The sequence below is a fragment of the Rhinoraja longicauda genome, chromosome 6 (genome assembly GCF_053455715.1).
Source record: "Rhinoraja longicauda isolate Sanriku21f chromosome 6, sRhiLon1.1, whole genome shotgun sequence".
Taxonomy (NCBI): domain Eukaryota; kingdom Metazoa; phylum Chordata; class Chondrichthyes; order Rajiformes; family Arhynchobatidae; genus Rhinoraja; species Rhinoraja longicauda.
Genome location: NC_135958.1, coordinates 70,966,068 through 70,992,856, shown reverse-complemented (window position 1 = coordinate 70,992,856; position 26,789 = coordinate 70,966,068). Strand labels below are relative to the sequence as shown.

The window sequence follows — 26,789 nt, the reverse complement described above, 5'->3', positions numbered from 1 at the left end:
CAGTAATTAGTTTAAAAATCGACCAGAATTGTGACCTAAAAGGAAGACGTGCTTTGCTGTATCCTCTCATTCAAATTTGCTTTAAAAAATTACAATTGTGTTGTAAAGGAAGACTGGTGAGTTGGTGGTGACCAATTACAGGGCAGGATGTCATTGGCCTTCCTCATTTCCGTTTTATTATCAGACTTGTACAGCTATCACTGCTCCAAGTGTGTGCTAGCAATCCCAGCTCCGGGTGTGGATCTTGCAGACAGCTGCCAGTGCAGGAGGAAAACAAAAACTCTTCAATTGTCTCTGCAGTTTTTGACGAAGAACGAATGAACTAATTCGCTCTTTATCTTTGCTCTCTATCTAAACTTGATGTTCGTTCGCTAACAACCAGTTGCATCAAAGGAGAAAATGAGTCTCATCTTCCATCTACACGTTCTGTTTGGTGAGTTGCCGTTTTCCAAAGAGAAGAGGATAATTCCGTGTGTTGATTTATAAGTCATTCTTTACACAACCTTGAATTAATTCAGGAAGGATGAATTATGAGGAATGTTTACTTGAAGCTCATTTTAAATGAAAAGTTGTGTAGAGGTGCTCTATCATATTCGTTCTAGTAATTCATCCTAACACCAGTTACTCCACTCAATTCGTATAGTTTTTGTCATTGGTTTTGAAATTCAGTTTGTTGTCCTGCTGGAATTATTGACTTTGATAAGGTTCTATTGCATTTCTCGGGCATTAAGATGACTCCAATGAAAGCAACTGGTTTATAAACAGTTTAAGGTCAACACATTAGATATACGAATGCAAACTGTGAAAAAAGTAGATCTTTTTGTCTTTCGAAGCATTCACTGCAGCTGGTTGAACTTGCACGGCCAGTCCACAATAACAGTTGAACTTTCCCTGAATGTCTGTTAAAGCATTTTATGTAGTTAACTGCACGGAAATTGATTCCAAGATAAAAAAAATTACACAAAGTTACAACTTTGTGTGTGATCACCTAAATATTTTTAGTAGAGATAGAAGTAAAACGACAGTTCACAACGATCCTTGCAAAATGATACTAAATGGTAGCATTAACCACACATATTACCATTGCTCTCTCGTGAAACATTACCTGAAGTCATTTTCAGGAGGGTGCACAGAATATATTGTGTAATAAATTGAAGAAGATGAATGATTGGCTGCATTTTTAAGAAAAATATATAAAGGTGGGATGAGGCTATTCAGCCCTTCGTGTGTGTCCTGTCACTCAAAAGGTAATGTCCGATCTTTTATCTCGGCAACCTTTTCCAGCATAAACCCAATCTCTCGTGATTCCCTTGATATTAAAAAAATCTAGTAACGCCCATCTTAAAAACATTTAATGAACGAGTCTGTGCAGCCCTTGGATGGAGGATTTGTTACCCCCTCAGTAAAGAGATTTCTCACCTCTCCGCTGAAGGGTTAAAACCCTAATTTGAGATTGAGATCCTGGTTCTGGACTCCACAGCCTGGGGAAATGCGTACTCCACATTGCCCTTGTCAAAGCCCTTTTGTATGTTTTGCAGAAATCACATCTCATTCTTCCAAATCTATAGAGCATAGGGCCAGCCTCTTTAACCTCTAGTTGCACAACAAACTTGCGATCCCAGGCACCATTCTGTTGAACCTTGGTGGCACTCTATCTCTGCTGCAAGGATATCTTGCCCTGGGAGGAATGTCAGCTCATAAACAATGTTTCAGATGCGGTCTCACCAGGGCATTGTTGGATTGAACCAAGATGTCTCGGTACTAAAATCCTCTTGCAGTAAAGGCTTAATGTACTATTACCATTCTAAGTTTACTGTATCTTCATATTGACTTTCAGTGATTCATGATAAGGACACACAAGTCCTCTGCACACTAAATTCTTCCCCCATATGGTCCACTTTTCACTGTTTCTACCAAAGCAGATGATCTTATATTTTCCATGTTATATTCTATTTTCCATATCTTCACCTGAATGTTAAAATTGTCGATATTTTCCAAAACTCTCTCTGCATCTACCTCACAAAGCATATGCCATCCAATGATGTGTCTTCAGCAGACTTGAAGCTGTTACCCATCCAAATCATTGATCTCGATTGCGATCAGTTGGGGCAGCTACAATGATTCCTGCAGCACTCCACTCTTTTACAGAATCACAACATGAAATGATATTATTCCTACTCTGTTGTACGTGTATATCTCTGTTAACCAGTTCTCAAATCCATGCCTGCTCAACATTGACCTTGTCAAAGCCCTTATGTGTTTTGAATGTCTCTTATTCTTCCAACTCAACCGGGAACGTCACCCATTCCTTCTCTCCAGAGATGCTGCCTGTCCCGCTGAGTTAATCCAGCATTTTGTGCCACTCTATCACATCCCAACTACTGTGTATCTATTTTTTTTTAAATCATCACCTTTATGAGGCATCTTATTGAAGGCCTTCTGCAAACCAAAAGCATGAATTTTTCTTCTATCTTCTCTGCTGATTACATCCCGAAAGAACTCTAATCAAACATGTATTTTTTATTCACAAATCTATGCCGATTCCACCAAATCTTGCCATTTTCCAAGTGCTCCGATATCACTTCCTTAACAGATTCCAGCACTTTCTTGCTAATTGATGTTGAGCTTAGTGGTTTATAGTTCCCCCCCTTCCCTCTTTCCCTCTCTTAAATAGTTGAGTTATAACTTCAATCCAGTTCCTTTCTTAACAACTATACTTTTAATAAATTGTAATTGCTGGGGCGGTCACGGTGGCGCAGCGGTAGATTTGCTGCCTTACAGCGAATGCAGTGCTGTCGACCAGGTTGCTGTGAACCTGCGTGGGTTTTCTCCGAGAACTTCTTCCCTAGGGTGCTCATGTGCGGGGATCGCCGAAGTGTCTGCCTTGTTTCCGCGCTGTATCTCTAAATTAAACTACTGCTACATTCTTTTGAGTCTCTCACTCACTCGCCTAGTGGTTTTCAACTCTTGCCAGGAGGTTTTCAACTTTGATATAGCAACCACGGATATTTGTTGAGTTTTCCTGCCTGCTCCTTATTCTTCAATATAATTTATTCGCTGTCTTTTACAGAATAACGTTTATTACTTTTTACATATAGCAGCTCTTAAATTCTGTTATAATGTTTATTGCATTCTAGTTTCCCTTCTCAACACCCCAGTGCTCAGATATTGTATATCTGATCATTACAGAAGAACTGATCTCTCCTGGGTCTTTAGCTTAAATTTATACACCGAGTCTGCGATCCCCGCACATTATCTATACACTAAGGACATTTCTTTTTTACATTTATATAATTTTACCAGGCCAACTAAGAGAAAACCGGAGATCTCGGAGAAAACCCACGCGGTTCCGTTGTGCAAACTCCACCCGTAGTGGGAATCCAACTCGGGTCTCTGGCGCTGCAAGCGCTGTAAGGCAGCAACTCTACCGCTGCGCCACCGTGTTGGGGTTCAATTGTTGTTTAACTCTCCTGTATAAGCATACAGAAATGAGACTTGCATAGCTATTGATGTAACACTGTAAATATTAGCAATGTTCTCTTCTTACAGTGTTGACCCCGTTTGCTGCATGCCAGGGCAACAGAGGTGAGTACTACACACCATAGCACAGATTACATGCAGCTTTTCCAAATTGTCTTCAATACTATCAAGATTCTTTGACAGAGAAAACGTTTGCTGCATACACTTGTGATTCTCCCAATTTTGAGGGTACATATGGATGCCCCAAAGGTAATATCTCTGTATGACAGTGGAGTAACATGACCTTAAAGTTCTAGGATCTTAGTTCTCATTGAACCCGGACCTTAAGCTATGCCACGGACCAAGGACACTAAAGAATGCTGTACTCCATCATGCACAGGGAGTTAACTCCATGCTAACTATGCATGGAGTTAACGGGCTTAACTCCGTGTTATGTTTTCTGTTGCCTTGAAGACCATCTCCAAGATGAAGAACGGAGACAGCACCTTGTGTCGTAGTTCTCTTTTAATAGTTCCAACTATTAATATGGCTTCTACAGGCTTCTCGGAAGGCAGGGGAATGGAGTTAGGGGGAGAGATAGATCAGCCATGATTGAATGGCGGAGTAGACTCGATGGACCAAATGGCCTAATTCTACTATTATATCTTATGATCTTATGATTTAGTTTCAGTCTGACTTCCCGTCCCTGCTCTGATTGCCCGCTTGTCTCGGGGAATTTGTCCACTTTAGAAAGTGCACTGACCCAACTGGGTGCCAACATTGCACAATATCTGACTCTCAGTTTCCATCCAATGTGGAACTAAATGGCAATTATTTTGGATGGTATGAATTCTGGAATTCCTCTAAATTTTCTTACTGACTTGAATCAGAGGACCCAGGTTAATGAGAGCGGTAGAGTTGTTGCCTGACAACGCTTACAGCGCCGGAGACCCAGGTTCAATCCTGACTACAGGTGCTGTCTGTACAGAGTTTGTACGTTCTCCCCGTGACCTGCGTGAGTTTTCGAGAACTTTGGTTTCCTCCCACACTCCAAAGACGTACAAGTTTGTAAGTTAATTGGCTCAGTATAAATGTAAAAGTTCTCCCTAGTGTAGGATAGTGTTAATGTGCGAGGATCGCTGGTCAGCGATTGATCTTGACTAAGGATGCTGTCTGTAAAAATAAGGGGTAGGCCATTTAGGACTGAGATGAGGAAAAACCTTTTTACCCAGAGAGTTGTGAATCTGTGGAATTCCCTGCCACAGAAGGCAGTGGAGGCTATTCCACTGGATATATTCAAGGAGGAGAAGATTGGACTTTATTACCTTCCATCACAGTGAGGAATGTGGGGAGCTGCTGTGGTGGATGTTTATGTTGACTTTTATTTTATGTGGCTGTGTGTCTTGTTGCTTTTCACTTAGTATGGCTGCAGCGTAACTCAGATTTCACTGTACCTTAATTGGTACATGTGACAATAAACTGACCTTGAAACCTTAAGTTAGATATAGTTCTTGAGGCTATTAGAATCAAGGGATATGGGGAGAAAGCAGGAATGGGATACTGATTTTGGATGATCAGCCATGATCATATTGAATGGCAGTGCTGGCTCGAAGGGCCGAATGGCCTACTCCTGCACCTATTGTCTATGTTTCTATGTTCTATGTTTCTATTACCCTAGATGGTTCACCTGGTAGAGCCGCTGCCTCACAGCGCCGGAGACCCAGGTTCGATCCTGACCTCGAAATGCTGTCTGTGTGGAGTTTGCACTTTCTCCCTGTGGCCACGTGGGTTTCTTCTGGGTGCTCCTGTTTCCTCCCACATGCGAAAGACATGCGGGCTTGCAGGTTAATTGACCTCCATAAATTACCCCTAGTGTGTAGGGAGTGCTTGAGAAAGTGGGATACCATGAAACTAGAGTGACCAGGTAATCAATGGTCTGAATGAACGGTGTGCCAAAGGGCCCTTTTCCATGGTGTATCACTAAACTAAAGTGCTGCTTATAAATAGATTTACGCAAAAAAGATCGTTACTTTTATGGGAGATTGCGAGCTTGCTGCTTAATAAAAATAAAGCGTACCCATTTAAGAGTGATGAGGCAAAATGCTCTCTTCTGTGTCTTTGGAAACCCTACCTTCAAACGATGGTAAAAACAGAGCTTTGAATAGTTTTGAGGCAGAGTTAGATAAACAAGGGAGTGACAGAGGAAGGCAGATGGGAGTTGATGTTACAAACAGTTATGAACTCACGGAACAACAGAGGCATTCAAAAGGCATTCTGCTTCTAATTCGCATGTAATCATAAATAATTTCATTTTCCATTTAAGCTACTCATGACTGCATCAGATCTGCAGGTTTGGTTCAGCTGAGATGTGGTGAATAAGAGGGAGTCAACATAGTGAAATCACCATTGACGTCATCAAAATGATTAGACTTGTTGTTCAACCAGATAAGAGAAAAATATTATATATCTGCTCAATACCAGTACCCTTTCAGCAGGGAAACGTCCCATAATGCGTGTCATCCACAAGCATCGGCCGACCATGGGGATCTTTCTGATGCCCAGATCAGAATTACAGCTGAACAGTGGATGCCACAGTTATCCTCGGAGAAACTGTCTATTCGCAGTAGGTCGGATCAAAAGTGTATGCAGAAACCATGAGAAATGTGAGGACTGATAAGGCGTCCCAATGCAAAGCATAACAGATAAAAACAAATGACACTGGAAGGGAAGGAAATGAATGGAAAATGTACATTGACCATAGCTTCCTGTTTGTTTTTCTGGCCTAATACAGGAATGCGTGTTGGAATATTCCACACTCAGTTGATGATGTTCTGACTCTTAACGTTTTGAAAATAATTGGTAAAGTGAGGAGTTTGCTGGTAGCATTGAACACTGCAGGGGTTAAGTTGAAAAAAATATGTAAATGAAAATTCTAGATTGTGAATATTAAACAAATGTTTATTTATTTATGAGCAATGTAACAGCATGGAATTAAAGGCAAGTGTTGTTAATGTTATAAATGCTATGGAATGAAAATGTTACATTATGGAAACTGATATTATCCAATGGGTCTATACCAGAACCAATCTCAATGTAATCCAATGTCATACACAGCTGCATCATTCCCCAGTGCTCCTCAATCTTTCCCGCTGCTAGAAAACATCTCCCCTCGAACGAACCACCCGTGGGAGTGCAGCTAATTTTCCAAACTTTAGGAGGCGGAACAGTGGAGCAGCAGTAGAATTCCTGCCTTACAGTGCCAGAGTCTCTGGTTCGATCCTGACTTCGGGTGCAGTCTGTACAGAGTTTGTATGGTCTCCCTGTGACCACGTGGGTTTTCTCCAGGTGTTCCGGTTTCTTCCCACACTCCAAAGATGTAGGTTAAATTGCTTCAGTAAAATTGTAAATTGTCCCTAGCGTGCAGGATAGTGCAAGTGGTATGGGGTGATCCCCACAGAATTGGAATGGGGATGAATCATCCTCAATCCCAAGGGACTGCCCAAGAAGAGGAAGAACAGTGTCTTCGCAGATTAACACAATGTTATAAGACTGAAGATGATCTGACAATCATCTGTCATTCTCTGAATCCCCCATTCCATCCCATTGTGTCCATAACGTATCATGAGAGTATTAGCAATGGATGAAGAGGGCAATGTAAAGGCTCCTCTTATTGTGTATAGGAAGGAATTGCAGATGCTGGTTTACACTGACGATAGACACAAAAAGCTGTAGTAACTCAGAGGAAAAGGCAGCATCTCTGGAGAGTAAGAATGGGTGACGTTTCGGATCGACACCCTTCTTCAGACTGAGAGTCGGGGAAGGGGGAAACTAGAGATATGGATGGGTACAAAGAGCATGTAAGGTGTGAAAAGGACAGATCAAAGCAGACAATGAAAAACATGGTCGGAGCAGGAGGAATCACAGAGGGACAGCAGTTCGAGAACTATCATCGGAGAGAGGAGGAGAACTTCTTCAATGTAGGCATACCTTGAGGAGATTTGGTCTGATTAACTATCTGGGAACAAGATAGAAGTTGGACATTTAATATCTTTATTTAGTGCAGAATCGTGCAAAGTAAAATAAACAGGAGAATAAAAGGAGTCCTGTTTTGGCAGTTTCTGCAACAAAAAAAAAGCTTTAAGCACCAAAATGAAACCTATTTGTCCATCACACTTTTGAAGACATTAAACAAGGATAAAAGGGCAGCTGTCAGTGAACATTTAAAATAACCTTATTAATACTTTTTTTAATATCATCTTTAAAAATGGTTAAAAACACAATTCAACCATTAACATGTAACATCTTATTTATAGCTCAGCGTTCTAAGACTGTATCTGGCTTGGTCTAGTACAACATGGATTGATGTTATTTAGGTGACTTTTTCTAGGCAAGTTTGATGCAATTTTTCATGTAGAACTTCACCTAACACAGAGCAATGCATTGTTTGCAGTTTCCTGGTATTTGAAAATAACTCTGCGAATATAATTTCCAATTTCCTGGACACTCTTTCTTTTCTACGTGTCGTGCTATGTCCTTGAGAGGTGAAATAGTGAACTTGATTAGGATTATATTACTTAATGGGGAGAAGGCCTCCTTTCAAATTGTTATTCAGGAAGGATATGCGCTGATAATCCTATTGTCATTGACTGTTAGTGTTAGGCAGCTGATATTCTTGTTCTCTGGAAAAAGTCCCATTTAAAAATTGAAATCCATCCTATTCATCTGGAAAGAAAAGACAATTTCCTTTGCTCTCCAATTCCAGATATTATTCAAATAAACACAGTTTTTTTGGGATTCTCAGATGGACAATAATCAAACACTGAAACAAAGGAAACTGATAACACGCACGATCTCTTGGACATTGCAGGAAGCAGGAGCAGGAAAAGGCAAATCAGCCCCTCACACTTCCTCAGCAGTTCATGGCTTTGCAATCTTTCTAAATAGTGGTGTCACGTTTGTATGAAACACACAATCCATAGAATACATATGGTAGTGTAGGAAAATAACTGCAGATGCTGGTACAAATCGAAGGTATCACAAAAAGCTGGAGTAGCTCAGCAGGTCAGGCAGCATCACTATTCTTGTACCAGTTCTTAATGGGCCTTCTCCCTATTAAGTAATACAATCCTAATCACGTTCATTATTTCACCTCCCGAGGAACTCAGCACAATACGTAGAAAAGAAACCATGTCCAGGAAATTGGAATTTGTGTTAGCAGTTATACAGTGCGGTGGTCAATATACACACAGCTGCAGGCAGGGAAGTGCCAACATCGACTTCACCATCCGCGTTGTTTCCTACAAAGGTTCTCAGCTCATCTATCTTGGGCATTAGCCCATCTTTAGTTTGGTAAAACTCATTCAAGAGCTTTGCAGAGACACAAGAACTTGCAGATGCTGGAATCTTGAGCACAAATGAAATTGCTCCTGTAAAACATAAAGTGGGGGAGGAACTCATCAGGTCGGGCAGCATCTGTGGAGGGAATGGACAGTTGATGTCTTAGCTTATGGCACCCGAAAGTGCTCCAGCAAGTTGCTTTCAAAAGCATTGTATCATTTTGTGCAAGTATAAGTGGAGCAGTGAGCTCCCCTAACCGCCACCTCTCTCTCCTGAGGTGTCCATACTCTCAAATCTTTATATGACATTCATTATTACACAAACAGAACGTTTCTGTAAAATAAATAATCGATTGATTGAATGCTTTATCTTGTGTTCCCGATATGTATTCTGTCTCCCTGACTACCTAGTTCATCCCAGCAACTGAAAATGTAACCAAAGATAGACACAACATGCTGGAGTACCTCAGCGGGTCAGGCAACGAGAAAAACGAGGGGCGACGTTTCATGTTGGGACACTCCTTCAGACTCGTGTTTTGGGTCTGAAGAAGGGTCCCGATCGGAAACATCATCCATCCTTTTTATCCACAGATGCTGCCTGACCCGCTGAGTAACTCTAGCACTTTGTGTCCATCTTCGGTATAAACCAGCATCTGCAGTTTCTTTCTACATGTGAAAATTCACGCAGTCTGGCTGCAACTTTTATATATCATATATGGTCCTGGACAGCATATGGTCCTGGACCTATCCCTGAAACCTCATCTATCTCTGCTGCCTTATCCGAAATCCTCAAAGTGGCCTTGCCGCTTCCAAACGTGACTATTTCAACATAGTCCTGCTAGCTTCACTTATAGACAATAGACAATAGACAATAGGTGTAGGAGTAGGCCATTCAGCCCTTCGAGCCAGCACCGCCATTCAATGCGATCATGGCTGATCACTCTCAATCAGTACCCCGTTCCTGCCTTCTCCCCATACCCCCTCACTCCACTATCCTTAAGAGCTCTATCCAGCTCTCTCTTGAAAGCATCCAACGAACTGGCCTCCACTTCCTTCTGAGGCAGAGAATTCCACACCTTCACCACTCTCTGACTGAAAAAGTTCTTCCTCATCTCCGTTATAAATGGCCTACCCCTTATTCTTAAACTGTGGCCCCTTGTCCTGGACTCCCCCAACATTGGGAACATGTTTCCTGCCTCTAATGTGTCCAATCCCCTAATTATCTTATATGTTTCAATAAGATCCCCCCTCATCCTTCTAAATTCCAGTGTATACAAGCCTAATTGCTCCAGCCTTTCAACATACGACAGTCCCGCCATTCCGGGAATCAACCTAGTGAACCTACGCTGCACGCCCTCAATAGCAAGAATATCCTTCCTCAAATTTGGAGACCAAAACTGCACACAGTACTCCAGGTGCGGTCTCACCAGGGCCCGGTACAACTGTAGAAGGACCTCTTTGCTCCTATACTCAACTCCTCTTGTTACGAAGGCCAACATTCCATTGGCTTTCTTCACTGCCTGCTGTACCTGCATGCTTCCTTTCAGTGACTGATGCACTAGGACACCCAGATCTCGTTGAACATCCCCTCTTCCTAACTTTTGTGAGGTAGAGAGGTATATTGCTCTCTACCTCACAGAACCTTCCTCAAACTGAATCCTGTCTATCCTTCATCCTGCACCTACTGTCCTCCCCCAGCCTCTTGTTGAGCAACACCTTAATTTTAAAATTGTTCCTAGACCCCTCTATGGATGCACCCTTCCCTATCATTCTGATCTTCACCAGTCCCATCAGCATCTGTGATTCTCTAATTCCAGCCTCTTGCTTATTCTAGAATTTAATTGCTCCATCTTTGGCACTTCACAGACTGCTCTTTGCCCCTCTCCCTGGGACCTACCTCTTTGACCAAGCTTTTAGTTTTTTGCCCTTTGTTTTTTTTATTGAGTGACAGTTTTTTGTTTGATAAAGTCCCTTGAAACTCCCTGAGAGTATGATGCTCTGTTAAGGGTACAATGCATGGAAATTGTAAGATAGCAGCAATCCATACATAACTGAGTAGTAATATTGGCATAGAGTTCATGCAGATAATTGCAATCACAATGGAGGAAATGTGACTGCAACAGGAGTAAGTGTACACAGGAATCCGTGGGCTGTTTTAGGCAGTTCATTCCTCCTTTATAGAATTCACTCTTTATAACTTTATGTATTGCAATCTGAACTGATGAGATCATAAGGAGTAGGAGTAGAATTAGGCCATTCGGCCCATCAAGTCTACTCCACCATTCAATCATGGCTGATCTATCTCTCCCAACTCCTTTCTCCTGCCTTCTCCCCTTAACCTCTGACACCTATACTAATCAAGAATCTATCTATCTCTGCCTTAAAAATATCCACTGACTTGGCCTTTTTGTCTTTGCAAACGATCCACTCTGTGAAACCCAAAATGTTTTTAAAGATGATTTCTGCTCATACCAAAAATCTAAGTTGGCATTTTCATTCTCTCAGGAAGATGTTTCATGATTGTATGGATTTTAACATGATTTTTTATAAAATATGGTATTTCAGGTTAATTCATGGCGTAATGGTTTCAACATTCATGTTGCACTACGACATTCACTAGAAGTTGTACTTTATGCTTTCCTGTTCGCTACCTGTGAGAGTTTTCAAACAGATTGGTTGACTTTACCATTGCCTGATACAATACAATACAATACAATATATCTTTATTGTCATTGTACAGGGGTACAATGAGATTGGGAATGCGCCTCCCATACGATGCAATAAATGAATTAGCTAGTCAGTATTAATTTAAACAACCCAATGAAACAAATTAGAACAGTTTTAAAACAGAATAAAGTGCAAGTAGATCTGTGCCGGTTCACTGTGCGATGTGACCATCCGGCTCAGCAGGACTGGTTCATAGCAGCTATGGCCCTGGGGATGAAGTTGTTCCTGTCTGGAGGTGCGGGCGTAGAAGACCTTGTATCGTCTGCCTGATGGTAGAAGTTCGAACAGATTGTTGCAGGGGTGTGAAGAGTCAGAGAACTGACACTTGACAACCAGTTGGTGGCGCGAAAGGTAAATGCACACCACTGACTTTGCTGTATCTTTGAGGGCATGTTTTGTGAAGATCAGATGAGAGCATTGTCAGTTTGCACAGCTTGCAAACTTCAGGCTATGGTGACAACTGTCCTGGTGAATCCCCAACTGGGCATCACTGAGCAGGTTATTCATGAATGTGTGCTGCTAACACTGTTAGCAACACCTTCCATCACGTTACTGGCTGAGAGGAATCAGAGAGGATCCATACCAACCTTCCTTGAGATATGGGGAAGAAACCCACCTGGTCACATGAAGAATGTGCAAATTCCAATACACTATTATTTATGCATGTAACCAAGCAAAGGTTTAGGAAGGAACTGCAGATGCTGATTTACACCAAAGATAGACACAAAATGCTGGAGTTACTTAGCGGGACAGGCAATATCTCTGGGGAGAAAGAATGGGTGACGTTTCAGGTCGAGACCCTTCTTCAGACTGAAGATTGATGTTTCAGCATTTTGTGTCTCTCACCAAGGAAAGATTGATGGATCTTGGGAGCATGATTTCTTTTGAACTTTTATTTAATTGCATTTTACAATGGAACAATTCAGAATTCCAGGCAAGAACACAGATTGAATAACTCTGAGCAGTTGCAAGCAATTATCCTACACTTAATCCTGATCAGAATCTCCTTTAAAATGAGTGTCTGTTGTCAATTAAAAATAGTGTTGAGAAATGGATCTTATCTCTTTGCACACAACGCATCATAACCTATATGGTAAATAGCACAACAGCCCCAAGAGGAAATTCAACTTGTCATGTTTGGTAAGCACAAATATAGAATTTTATTCAGAGTATTGACCACAATGAATCAAATGTGATAATCCAGACAATGAAAAAGGAAGCAAAGCTATTATGTGATGAGGGGCCCCTTGTCTATGACAGAAGATTTATTCTCATTCACAGGATGTGAACTTCACTGGAAACACCAGCATTTATCGCCCATCCCCCACGGCCTTGAGAAGGCAGTGGGCAGCTGCCTTGTCCAGTTGCAGTCTGTCTAATGAAGCTACTCCTATGCTGGAGAACAACCTTTGAATTGCAGAAGGAACTAACTGAGAAGCAAAAGAGTAATTAAAGGAACATTTGATGACAGTTATTCACATTGAGATATGGATTGACTGGGATTTAGAAGGATGAGAGGGGGTCTTATTGAAACATATAAGATTATTAAGGGATTGAACATGCTAGAGGCAGGAAACATGTTCCCAATGTTGGAGGAGTCCAGAACCAGGGGTCACAGTTTAAGAATAAGGGGTAGGCCATTTAGAACAGAGATGAAGAAAAACTTTTTCACTCAGAGAGTTGTAAATCTGTGGAATTCTCTGCCTCAGAAGGCAGTGGAGGCCAATTATCTGGATGCTTTCAAGAGAGAGTTAGATAGAGTCTTAATGATAGCGGAGTCAGGGGGTATGGGGAGAGGGAAGGAACGGGGTACTGATTGTGGATGATCAGCCATGATCACATTGAATGGCGGTGCCGGCTTGATGGGCCGAATGGCCTCCTCCTGCACCTATTGTCGATTGTCTATTAAACTGGGACCACTGCCAGGCATCCTCTACTGGGCTTCCATGGATGTGCTGGAGTCGCCCAAGTGTAGTTGAGAGTAGTTTCGAGATGCAGCGTGGAAACATGCACCAGTTCACCATCCACGCCGACCATTGATTACCTATTCGTACAAGTTCGAAATGATCCCACTTTCTCATCCATTTCCAATACGCTAGCGGCAATTTACAAGGGCCTATTAACCTACAAACCCACGCATCTTTGGAATATGGGAGGAAACCAGAGCACCCAGAGGAAACCCATGCTGTCACAGGGAGAACGTGCAAACGCAAACAGACAGTACCCAGGGTCAAGATTGAGCCCAGGTATCTGGCGCTGTGAGACAGCAGGTCTACCACCTGCACCACTGTGCCGCCCTTATTAAAGTAGTGGAACATTCCCCCATGTGATTACACTTGCTTACTGTAAAATGTTGAATGTTGGACACCAATAATGATGTTGCCACCACTCCGCACTGGTCCATTTACGCTTTTCTGTGAGCTGTATTTTCAAAAGGAAGTTTAAATGATCGTTTTAAGTGTGGTTTATGTTTTCCTTTTTCTTCTTCAGTTCCAGCATCCAATCCTGAGATTTCTGCACAAATTACCTACAAGATAAAAGAATCAATAATCACAACTGTTTCCTGTTTGTCACCACAAGGAAGCTTACCGATAAGGTACACATTGTATCGAAACACAACGTTGATGCAGAACTATGTTGCAGTGAGCCGGCGTAAAGCGGAGTTTGTTGTGAATCTATCTTTCAGTGAATTACTGGAGACCCTTAAATGCAAAGCAGATAATGGATTTGGTTCAAAGTACAGCAGAGGGCTAGTTATAGGTATGAATATTGACAGTCTAATTAGTTTTTATAATTTTTTCATTTTCGATTTTCACTTTGAAGTGAGTGCTAATTGTTGTGCAAATTGTAAAAGGTATCAGTGTCCAAATACAATTACAAAGGCACACCAAAACTAGACATGCCTGTTACTAAAACTCCAATAATGTGATGTTTGATGGTAGAAGGACTCTAAGTGCTGGAGTAACTCAGTGGGTCAGGCAGCATCTCTAGACTGGATAGGTGATGTTTCGGGTCGGGGCCTTTCTTTAGACTGAAGTTGAGTCTGAAGAAGGGTCATGTCCCAAAAGGGCACCTCTCCATGTTCTCCAGAGATGCTGCCCCACCCGCTGAGTTACTCCAGCATTTTGTGCCCTTTTGTGTATACCAGCAAGTGCAATTCTTTTTTTCTACACTCTGATTTTTGATGATGACGGATTGGCAGTTTCTGGACTATTGAATTTTATTTTCTATTTATCCCTCAATACAATTTTAATTCCCATTTCTTAGATATTACATAGTGGTAGTACATATTTTCCAGTAAACCTGATACGTTTAAAGTGAGCATGAGAAATATAACCCTGGCAGGTCCTGATGAGGAATGGAAACAGAACAGTGTGAGCGAAATGCTAAACCATTTATTTTGCAAATGCAAAGCCTGATTATATGATTCTTATCCTTTTAAAAAAATCCCTCTGCTTTCTGTATGACCCCTTTCCCTGTCATCGCTTCCAGTCCAACAATCCTCTTAGATTTAAATGTTGGGGCTCTTCCAGTGTTGTAGAATCCACAACAGGAATGCACCACAGTTGCTGGCATGACATTAAACTCTGGATTCCTTCACCATCTCTTTCCTCCTTAATTTGTCCTTAGCACCTACCTTTTTGTCACCTATTTTATTTTCTTCTCTCTCTTCCTCCTTGCTCTACCTTTTGCACTTGCGTTTAGCTTGATTGTATTTGTGTACAGTACTATCTGATTAGATTGGGTAGCTAGCTTTTCACTGTGCCTTGGTACACGTGACAATAATAAACCTAAACCTAAATCAAAGCACTAGAATAGATGGGGGGGAATGCACCTAGAGGAATCAAGAATCCAAGGATATAGGTTTAAGATGACGGAAAAGATTTAATAGGAACCTGAGGAGCTATTTTTTTCATACAGAGGATAATGGGTATATAGAACAAGCTGACAGGGGAGGTAGTCGAGGCAGGCACTAGAAGAACATTTAAAAGACATTTGGATAGGCAGTCTGAAGAAGGGTCCTGACCTAAAAAGTTACCTATCCATGTTCTCCAGAGAAGCTGCCTGACTAGCTGAGTTACTCCAGCAATTTGTGTCCATCTTTGGACAAGTACATGGATAGGATTGGGTTTAGAGGGATGTGGGCCAAACCTGGGCGGGTGGGACTAGTGTAGATAGAGCTTCTTAGCTGGCATGGGCAATCTGGGCCGAGGCCTGTTTCCGTGCCATTTGACACTATGACTCCATGACAAACTATTTTGCTATGTTGAAGATCTTACATAAACCAGGTATTATTATTGGCAGAGAACCAATCCACACAAAAGGTTGCTTCTGACTGCTGTCTTTTCTCTCAATAAGTTAGCGGCAGCTTGACTTTTCCTGCAGATTTCTTGGGTTTCTGCTGCCTGACTTCTACCTTCCCACACTGATAGCAAACATTTCTTGCTGGACTGCTGTTCTGTGATCCATAAATGCTATGGATAAAGCTCCCACTAATATTTTCATTGTGCCAGTAGCACAGCAGTAGAGTTGCTGCCTTACAGAGCCAGCGACCCGGGTTCGATTCCGACTGTGGGTGCTGTCTGTATGGATTTTGTACGTTCTCCCCGTGACCTATGTGGGTTTTCTCCGAGATCTTTGGTTTCCTCCTGCACTCCAAAGACGTACAAGTTTGTAGGTTAATGCTGGAGTAATCCAGCAGCATCTCTGGAGAGAAGGAATGGGCGACGTTTCGTGTCGAGACCCTTCTTCAGACTGTTATTACTGCTCACTATTTGGATGAAAAGCAGTGGGATTGATGTGCTGGGGAAGGCATACTTTTACAATGGAACGATCAACTATTTAATTAATTCAGAGATGCCTCTGCTGGACGGATTTTTAGTTATAAAAACAATGACAGGAAATTAAACATGTTATTTTCTCATTAGTAGCCATTTCTACGTTATATATACCCATTCAAAATGCGAAGTATTCCCAGAAATGATGATTATGCAAAACTTGATTTTAACAGTAATTTCACTGTTGCAGTACATTAACATTGCTGTTCTGATTTTTTCTTTTCAGATTTGTCTGTTAACTTGACCTCAAAGCCAGATCCTCCTATTCTGGGCCAGCAGCTGGCACTGTATTGTGCTGTAACTTACGAACCTAAAGAAGGCTACACGTGGTATTTTATTCACCCAACAAAGAATATGACCAATGTCACAAAGCAGAACCAATTCATTATTGAAGCCGCAAACTCAGGGATATATTATTGCTCTGTGCATGGTTATTTTAGCAACAGGATTGAAGTACCAGTGCAAGGTAAAGTCCTTCTGAGGTGCTGTCATCAACTATTCAAATCTGAATTTCTTTTGTAGGAAGGATTTTTGTATTCATACCGAGATTAGCAGAGCTGACAAATGAAACATCTTTTCATTTTCTCAATTTTCAATCATTTTAAAGTCTGGTATAACTACCTTGAAACCATGGAATTTCTGTGCTGCCAAATGCATCTTGAAGAAGGTGGGGGGGGGGGGGGGGGGGAGGGGGGGGGGAGATTTACTAGGAACCTGAGGGAGCAACCTTTTTACACATAGAGTGGTAGGTGTATGGAACAAGCTGCTGGAGGAGGTAGTTGAGGCAGGGACTATCACAACATTTAAGAAACATTTAGATAGGTACATGGATAAGATAGGTTTAGAGGGATATAGGCCAAATGCAGATATATGTAGATGGGGCATGTAGGTCGGCATGGGCGTTGGGCCGAAGGGCCTGTTATTGTCTGTATGATTCTATGACTCATAGAGGTGTGCCAATTTAGGATGTACAACATAGAACATAGAACAGTACTGCACAAAAACAGGCCCTTCAGCCCACAATGTCTTTCCTGAGTATGATGCCAAAACCATCTTGTATCGACCTGTACATAATCCATATTCCTCTATTTGCAGCATATCCATATGCCTGTCCAATTCTCTTAAATGCCACTTTCATATCTGCCTCAAGCACCAATCCCAGAGTTCCAGGAACTCACAACCCGCTGTGTAAACAAAGTCACCCTGAACATCATCTTTAAACCTTGCTGTTAACTTGACCTCAAAGCCAGATCCTCCTATTCTGGGCCAGCAGCTGGCACTGTATTGCACTGTATCCTCCGAAACAAAAGAAGGCTACACGTGGTATTTTGTGCACCCAACAAAGAATATGACCCAAGTCACAAAGCAGAACCAATTCATTATTGAAACCGCAAACTCAGGGATATATTACTGCTCTGTACATGGTCATTTTAGCAACAAGATTGAAGTACCAGTGCAATGTAAAGTCCTTCTGAGGCACTGCCTCAACCACCAACCCCAGAAGCATGTTTCAGGTACTCACTACCCTCTGTGTAAAAAACGTTATCCTGCACATCTCCTTTAAACCTGCCCCTTTCACCTTACAGTATGCCCTTTAGTATTTGATTCTTTCCATCGCGGGAAAAGGTTCTGACTGTCTACCCTATCTATGCTTCTCATAATTTTATATATTTCTGTCCTGTCTCCCCAGTACATCTGGCGTTCCAGAGAAAACAATCAGTCTCTCCAACCTCTCCCTGTAGCTAAAATCCCCTAATTCAGGCATCAATCCGGTAAACCTCCTCTGCATCCTTTCCAAAGCTTCCATATCCTTCATGTAATGAGTAAACCTGAACTGCACACAATGCTCCAAATGCAACCCCACCAAAGTCCCTTTAAGCTGCATCATGACTTCCTGACTCTTACATGTAATGCCCCAACCTGTGAAACCAGATATAATACTGTATGCCTTATTGACTTCCTGACTGGCGGGCATTTCAGCATTAGATTCATAGAATCCCATTCGCATGCCCAAAATGCATATTTGTCCATGTTAAACTCCTCTTGCCATTTTTGCAGCCAGTTTTACCAACTCATCAATATCTCTCTGCAGCATAAGACTGCCTCCTGCACTATCAACAACTACCCATCTTCATGCATTCTACCAACTTTACTGATCATGACTTCCATATCCAAATCTAAGTCATTATGTACATTGCAAATGGCAGGAGGTCCCTGCACCATCCTTCGTGGGGCACCGGTGGTTACAGGCACACATAAGCATTTTATCGGGATGCATCACAGCATGGTTTGGGAACAGCTCCATCCAAGACGGCAAGAAATTGCAGAGAATTATAGATGCAACCCAGACCATCACACAAACCAACCTCCCTTCCATTGACTCCATTTTACACTTCACGCTGCCGCGGCAAGGCAAATATAAAGCAGTGAGGGGAATGGTGGGACAAAAGCTATCAAACCATTGATGGATCCTGCAGAGGAAAGTTAGATGGTTTGTTGGAGCCAGATGGGGAGGGAAGGGTGGCAACAGCGACTTGGTGGGAAAATGTCTGTTTTCTCTCTGGAACGTCAGAGGTTCAGGGGAGACTTGATAGAAGTCCATCAAATTATGAGAGGCATAGATAGGGTAGACAATCAGAACCTTTTTCCTCAGGGTGGAAATGTCCAATACTAGAAGGCATAGCTATCGGGTGGTAGGGAAGTTTAATAGGAAAGTTTAATGGAGATGTGGGCCACAAATATTTTACACAGAGTGCTGGGGTCTTGGAATGCATTGCCAAGGTTGGTGGTGGAGGTAGATACATTAGTGGTGATACAAGGCTTTTAGATAAGCAGGGATAGTGGAATATAGATCATGTACAGGCAGATGAAATCAATTTAACTTGGCATCATGTTCAGCACAGACCCTTCTCCAAATCTGTCTGATGACGGGTCTTGACCCGAAATGTCAGCTCTTCCTTTTCTCCAGAGATGCTGCCTGACCCGCTGAGTTACTCCAGCATTTTGTGTCTATACTTCTATGTTTTAAGTGGAGACAAGAAAGGGATGTAGATTATGGAATCTGATTTTTTTTAAAGGATGGTGAAGCGTGGAACTAAATAAGGGAAGGATGGTGAGCATGTGAGATCAGTGGTAGGAGTGCGTGGTGACGGGCAGATGTGATGTGGGAAAGAGTGATCGGGGCTGAGGCAGGGAAGTCTTGGTAATTGTATGAATTTTACACTCAGCAGGCAGCATCTGTGAAGAGAGCATCTTAGTTAACATTTCAGATCATTTTGTGGGAATACAATGCTGTTCCCTTGTTAAATAATTAGCGTCCTGCTTAAGATATCAGGCAAAACAAAAAATGGAATGCAGATACAATAAGAGTTCATGTGCTTATTGTTTCAAAGCCTAATTTCAAAGCTTTGAAACAAATTAGCAGAGGTAAGTTTATGCATTTCAGTGGAATGAGGTAGACATTTTATCAGAACATAAGGAACAGGAGCAGTATTGGTCCCATGTCTCTGCTGCTCGATTTAATGAGTACATGCTGCTCTGATCTCGCCCTCCACTAGTTCCCTGCCTTGATTCCATTACAGCACAAAAATCTTTCTCGGCCTTGAATATATTCAATTTCTCTTGTGCAACAGAAAGAAAACAGTAATCTGTCTGGTTCTTCTTTCCAGATTCCAGTTTCCAGCCAGTGGTGGCGGGTGTCAGTGTAGGAGCCATTCTGCTACTCATTTTGATTATTGGGTTGATCTGTTATTGTAGTGCAACTGAAGGTGGGTAATTAGAAATAAAGCATTTATTGAATTTCCTCATGCTTAATTTTACTTTGATCTGATAGGAATTGTTTGAACTATAATATCAATTTTATTTGCAATTTTGTATGTGATATTCATCTTCAGAACATTATTTGTGTGGCACAGTGGCGCAGCGGTCGAGTTGCTGCTTTACAGCGCCAGAGACCCAGATTCGATATTGACTCCGGATGCTGTCTACAAGTGATGTCTGTATGGAGTTTGGTGGTAAGAATAAGAAGGCAGATGATTATCTGAATGGTGTCAAGTTAGGAAAAGGGAACGTACAACAAGATCTGGGTGTCCTAGTGCATCAGTTACTGAAAGGAAGCATGCAGGTACAGCAGGCAGTGAAGAAAGCCAATGGAATGTTAGCCTTCATAACAAGAGGAGTTGAGTACAGGAGCAAAGAGGTCCTTCTGCAGTTGTACAGGGCCCTAGTGAGATCGCACCTGGAGTACTGTGTGCAGTTCTGGTCTCCAAATTTGAGGAAGGATATTCTTGCCATTGAGGGCATGCAGCGTGGGTTTACTAGGTTAATTCCTGGAATGGCGGGACTGTCATATGTTGAAAGACTGGAGCGACTAGGCTTGTATACACTGGAATTTAGAAGGATGAGAGGGGGTCTTATCGAAACATATAAGATTATTAAGGGGTTGGACACGTTAGAGGCAGGAAGCATGTTCCCAATGTTGGGGGTGTCCAGAACCAGGGGCCACAGTTTAAGAATAAGGGATAGGCCATTTAGAACGGGGATGAGGAAAAACCTTTTCAGTCAGAGAGTTGTAAATTTGTGGAATTCACTGCCGCAGAAGGCAGAGGAGGCCAATTCTCTGAATGCATTCAAGAGAGAGCTAGATAGAGCTCTTAAGGATAGCGGAGTCAGAGGGTATGGGGAGAAGGCAGGAACGGGATACTGATTGAGAATATCAGCCATGATCACATTGAATGGTGGTGCTGGCTCAAAGGGCCGAATGGCCTCCTCCTGCACCTATTGTCTATTGTCTATTGAGTTTGTATGTTCTCCCTTTGACTGCATGGGTTTTCACTGGGTGCTCCAATTTCCTCCCACGCTCCAAAGATGCATAGGTTCGGTAAAATTGTAAATTGTTCCTAACATGTAGGATAGTGCGAGCGTACTGGGTGATCGCTGGTTGGCTCGGTGGGCCGAAGGTCCTGATTACATTGTCACAGGGAGAATGTACAAGCTTTGTATAGACAATCACCCGTGGTCCAGATCGAACCCAGGTCTCTGGTGCTGTAAGGCAGCAACTCTACCGCTGCGCCATTATGCCGCCCCTTGTGGGAAGTGCAAACGCCCAGTGAAATTATTTTCTTACAAACAGTCCAGTAGAGTATTGCCACACTAAGCACATCCCCGATTAGCAAATTGTACGGAAATTGTACATGTGGTGCCATGTAGACTCCATGAATAAAAAAATGTGGTAACTCAAGAGGAAAATAACAACTAAAAAGGACACCTTTATTATTATTACATAAGCAAACTGAAAGATTGTTTATTTTTGCATTCATTGTTTAGTCCTTGTTATGTAGTGTTCCTCACTGTAAGAATTCCACAAAGGCTGCTCCACTTCCTGCAGAACAGGGTGTGTCGCTGTTGGATTCTTCAGTTGGAACACTTCAACTATGAAAAAGAATTTCTGGCAAGCAAAGAACTGCCATAGCTAAGGAAATGCACGCAAGTCCAATTTCTTGTCTTTCTCGATTCACTTACAGTAACATTGGTTTAGAAAATGCAATTAGGTGCAAGCAGAATCATCTCCTGGATGATCTACAAAATGGTAATGGAAGTATTTCCAATGAAAAGTAACCTGAAAACAAAATCCAGACATTTGTCATCCACCTACTCCAGTAACATTGTGCTTCATACATGTTATTTTCTACAAAATGTGGCTTCTGAAACTGGAATCTTAAAACCTACTGCCTTTAATTGCCTGTGAACGTTTGGGCCTCAAATCCCTCTGCTCTTTCACCTCGTGCGGCCTGAATATAATCCTTTACTGTTTATTCATCAACTTCCTCTATTTGGGCTTATAAAGGAGTCATAGTTTAATAGACAAATCCATTTTTAATAGCAAACATGCCTGAACAAATAATCCCTCTGGAAATTGGTGTGCACTGTTTCTTATGCACACCTTCCGACCACCTAAAACATGTTGGGGCTTTACTAGATGAAGAGGTGCTTAAAACCTGCTTAAGACCTCAACAGGATTACTCTTTTATGTCGAAGCAATGATAGACTGTGGATTTCAATGGTCAAAAAGGCATTTGGTACTTTGGCCTTCAGTCAGGATATTGAGTATAAAATTTGGGATAGATGCAAAAAGCTGGAGTAACTTTTTGCTTCAGCTTCCAGCTTCCAGCTTAACTTACAGCTTTTTGTGTCTGTCTTCGATGCAAACCAGCATCTGCAGTTCCTTCCTACATACAAAAGTTGGGATGTTATGTTACAGTTGTACATGATATTGGTGAGGTTGCATTTGGAGTATCGTGTTCAATTTTGGTGACCCTGCTACAGGAAGGATATTGTTAAGCTGGAAATAGCGCAGAGAATATTTACGAGGATGTTGCCAGGACTCCAGGGCCTGAGCTATGAGAGGTTGGGTAGGCAAGAGGCTGAAGGGTATTCTTATAGAGGTGTATAAAATCATGAGGAAAATATATCGGGTGAAAGCACGGAGTCTTTTACCTAGATTAGAGGTTTCAAGAATCAGAGGACATAGGTTTAAGGTGAGAGGGAAAATGTTTAATAGGAACCTGAGGGGCAACTTTTTCACACAGATGGCGGTGAGTATATGGAATGAGCTGCCAGAAGAGGTTGGTACTATGAGAACATTAAGAAAACATTTAGACAGGTACATGGTCAGGAAAGGTTTGGAGGGATATGGGCCAAACACGGGCAGGTGGGACTAGCGTAGATGGGGCAATTTGGTCGGCATGGACAAGTTGGCCCAAAGGCCTGTTTCTATGCTGCATGACTCTATGACCCCAGTGTAATTATTTCTGACACTTTCTTGCGGACCCATGAGATTCCTACAACGATGTGACCAAGAACATATTGTTTAACTCCTTGGTGAATGCAAGTTTCCTGTGGCTCACCACTTTAAATGACTCACCTGTTCCCACCTCTTCATTTCTGCATTGTTGCCATGAACCTCAGTAAATTTCAGTGCTGCTAGTGGATCTTACGCCTAGGTTCTCTCATCCAAGCATTGATCTAACTATCTGCAGACCAGGGCGGCACAGTTGGTAGAGCTGTTGCCTCACAGTGCCAGAAACCCGGGTTCGATCCTGACCTCAGGTGTTGCCTGTGTGGAGTGTGTACATTCTCTCTGTGACCACATGAATTTTCTCTGGGTACTCCAGTTTCCACCCACATCCCAAAGATGTGCAGGTTTGTACCTCATATTTCGCCTGGGCAGTTTGCAGCCCAGCGGTATGAACATTGACTTCTCCAACTTTAGATAGTTCCTCTGTCCCTCTCTTCCCCTCCCCCTTCCCAGTTCTCTCTCTATCTTCCTGTCTCCACCTATATCCTTCCTTTGTCCCGCCCCCTGACATCAGTCTGAAGAAGGGTCTCGACCCGAAATGTCACCCATTCCTTCTCTCCTGAGATGCTGCCTGACCTGCTGAGTTACTCCAGCATTTTGTGAATAAATACCTTCGATTTGTACCCAGCCTCTGTAGTTATTTTCTTACTCTACAAATTGGCCATGCTTTGCAAATTTAATTTGAGTCTTAAACACGTAGGAACATAAATAATCTTTTTGGTAATTTTTGCAATGAATCCTGAAAAAATGTTTTCGATGGTTATGGTTTATGTGTCAATGCTGACTCTGGAAAGATATTTCCATTAAAAAAAAATCTCTTTTAGCCCACAGATTCAATATTGCATAAGTCATGTGATGTGCATCTGTCAATGAGGTTCTGCTTCATTATCCTCAAGCAAAGGACATTTGATCCAGGAAATTCTATACAACCATCATGACCAATGCCTCATGTTATTGCCAAACAGTACGGGTTATGTTAGAGCAGCACACAAGTCTGTTGATAAGTTACATCACCCTCACCATTGGGTTCGTCTGCTATTTTATGTTCTACGAAGAAATCGGCTTGAAACGGCAATAAAGTCAAACCCAAGTATCAGTCAAGGCTGGGGTGCATCCTCACCTGATACGACAACGCCTGCCCATCCTGAAAGTCTGAAGCTACCAGGATACTGGAGAAATCAGATTAATGTTAATGACTGTAGTTTCAGATTTTGCACTTCCAAGATTCAGGTATAAAGGAGAGCTTAAGATGTGATGCCATTCTTCCTGCTGTGTCTACACAGAGTTACATATTCCAAAGGAAGATCAAGGTATCCCAGTCTGCTTGCAAAAATGTTTGTGGATGCTGTTTCACAAATACAAATCATGCTGAGTTAAAGAGATTGGTGAAATAAATCAATGTAATATTCCCAGAGCTCCAAACCTATTTACAAAATGTGTACAGCACCAGTTTTAACCTATTCCCTACATTTTGCAAATGATACAAATAATTAGACTGCAGGCAAAGATTGGAACCTTAGAAGAAATTTGTTAAAGAAACACAGTGTTAACACAATTAATGTTATTTGTTGTACATTGAAACATTTTGGCAGGTAGAATGAGCTAAATGCACTCCTTTTATACTTTATCATTTTTGGATTTAGAAATGGACATTCATTTTATTTGGCCCAGAGAAAAAAAAACTAGTTAAAGCAACGCAAATACTGACAAGTGCTTAACACCCTGCATTCTTATAAGGAAGAAAGTTCAGGCTAATTCTGCCTTTGGATTTATATTTGGTAATTTGGTTATTTAAAATTGAATCGGATGATTATGGTACCCAGAAAAATAAGTCAGTTTAACACCCATGCTTGCAACAATTTCTTTGTATTTGTATTAATTTTCCTAAGTTTTGCGATATGTTTTAGAGGTTATTTTGGTGGATTAGATAGAGCCACATCACAATACTTCCCCCTGTTGTTTTCTCCATTCCAGACAGTTAAGGAGCAGTTGATGCATGCCTTCCAAGAGGGAGAAACAAGAAACGTCGGGTTCATACACCAAAGGACACAAAGTGCTGGAGTAACTCAGCGGGTCAGGCAGCATCTCTGGAGACATGGATAGGTGATGTTTCAGGTTGAGACTCGTCTTCAGACTCGACCCAAAACGCCACCTATCTATGTTCCCCAGAGATGCTGCCTGACCTGCTGAGGTACTCCAGCACTTTGTGTCCTTCCAAGAAGGACATTGCTTGTCCTTTACCCTGATCAACCCAGGCTAACGTTGGTGACGGGGAGGCTCATGCTAGGGAATCAGACATTCGGTGATTCCACTGATAACCACTGATAATGAAGTGTCTTGTTACAAAAGTTGTAGTTTAAAAGAAATCTTTAAAGGAAAGATCTTATTTTTGTGTCTAGCCACGAATGGCAGGAGCTTACCTCAGTTGTCATGATGGTCCAGAATCTTGTATTTATAGACAATATTCATATAAATATTTAAATGGAACAAACTGTCCATACCTTTTAAGACATGTAATGCACATATTTGCATTTTCCAAAAAAGATAAGTAACAAACTTTGTTAATATTAGACTAATAGTATAAGACTATATACATTTCATTTGCTATTCTTTCTATGTTTTTGAGGCTTTATTTACAGTACCCTATCTGATTGATTGATACTTTATTATCACATGTGACTTGTCACAGTTGTTTTGCACACCATTCACAAAGTATGCAAAGTGTCGCCACCTACAGGGCGCCGACAAAGTTACAAAGTGTTCAATGGAGTCCACAATACTCCCTCTGTTCTCTCAGCAGTCCCCCCACATCGGGTCCCTCTTTCTTCTTGGCAGCCCCCCTGCCCCCCCGTCCCCCCTCCCCCCCCCCCCATCCCACCCCCCCCCCCCATGCCGGGTCCCTCAGAAGGCATCAACAAGATAGGGTGTAGAACTGCCTAAGATGTTACCATAGTGATCATTTATCATTTTAGAGCTCATCAAAATGGAATTTTCCCATCGGGTTTGCAGTAAGTGTGTATATGGAGAGTTGCAAAGACTTTATGCTGATACTAATGCTAATAATTGGCAGAGATTAAAATAGTGAAACATAACACAATTAATCTGCACACCATTGTTTCTTTAATAAGATATTTCATCTCATCTACTTTTCTGTACTGAAACATTGCTGTTGTATCTGATAATGTAGACATTCTGTGCATGTGAATGATTTATTTTAGTCAAATAAATAATGGATTAAAAGTAATTCATCAATAAATTGTACTGTGCCATGGCCTGTATTTTTCATATTGACTCATAACTTTATTGTCTATTTGCTATAAATTGTGTTGCAGTCTCATCATAATAGCAGGACCAGAGTGAGAAACAAGGAACTGCAGACGTTGGTTTATCAAGGAAAGACGCAAAATGCTGGAGTAACTCGGCGAGTCAGGCAGTATCTTTGGAGAATATATATAAGTGATGTTTCGGTAAAGACCCTGACCCTTCTTCATTCTGATTGCAGGGAAAAATCAATCTGAAAAAGTGTCCTGACCCAAAACGTCACCTTTCCATATTCTCCAAGGATGCTGCCTG

The 26,789-nt window shown here is 41.8% G+C and overlaps 1 protein-coding gene across 4 annotated transcripts; it reads left to right on the top strand.

Moving 5' to 3' along the window:
* Nucleotides 1-228: 228 nt before the first annotated feature.
* On the top strand, nt 229-25,330 carry LOC144594940 (uncharacterized). Of its 4 annotated transcripts, XM_078401875.1 has the most exons (7): nt 229-433; nt 3,550-3,585; nt 14,013-14,282; nt 16,587-16,826; nt 20,029-20,127; nt 20,254-20,373; nt 24,041-24,167. In XM_078401875.1, exons 1-6 carry the CDS (start codon nt 400-402, stop codon nt 20,328-20,330), a joined length of 756 nt encoding a protein of 251 aa, XP_078258001.1. In that variant the 5' UTR covers nt 229-399; the 3' UTR covers nt 20,331-20,373; nt 24,041-24,167. The 4 variants fall into 4 exon arrangements, with proteins under 4 accessions (XP_078258001.1, XP_078258000.1, XP_078258002.1 ...); XM_078401874.1 differs by lacking the exon at nt 20,254-20,373 and having other exon boundaries at nt 24,048-25,330; XM_078401876.1 differs by lacking the exon at nt 20,254-20,373 and having other exon boundaries at nt 24,041-25,330.
* The last annotated feature ends 1,459 nt before the right edge of the window (nt 25,331-26,789 follow it).

Excerpts from the sequence above, each read along its gene's own strand:
- LOC144594940 (XM_078401874.1), top strand. The coding sequence starts at position 400 with ATGAGTCTCATCTTCCATCTACACGTTCTGTTTG. Across the intron at positions 3,586-14,012 it reads TGCATGCCAGGGCAACAGAG|TTCCAGCATCCAATCCTGAG; the intron begins GTGAGTACTACA and ends TTTCTTCTTCAG. Across the intron at positions 16,827-20,028 it reads GATTGAAGTACCAGTGCAAG|ATTCCAGTTTCCAGCCAGTG; the intron begins GTAAAGTCCTTC and ends TCTTCTTTCCAG.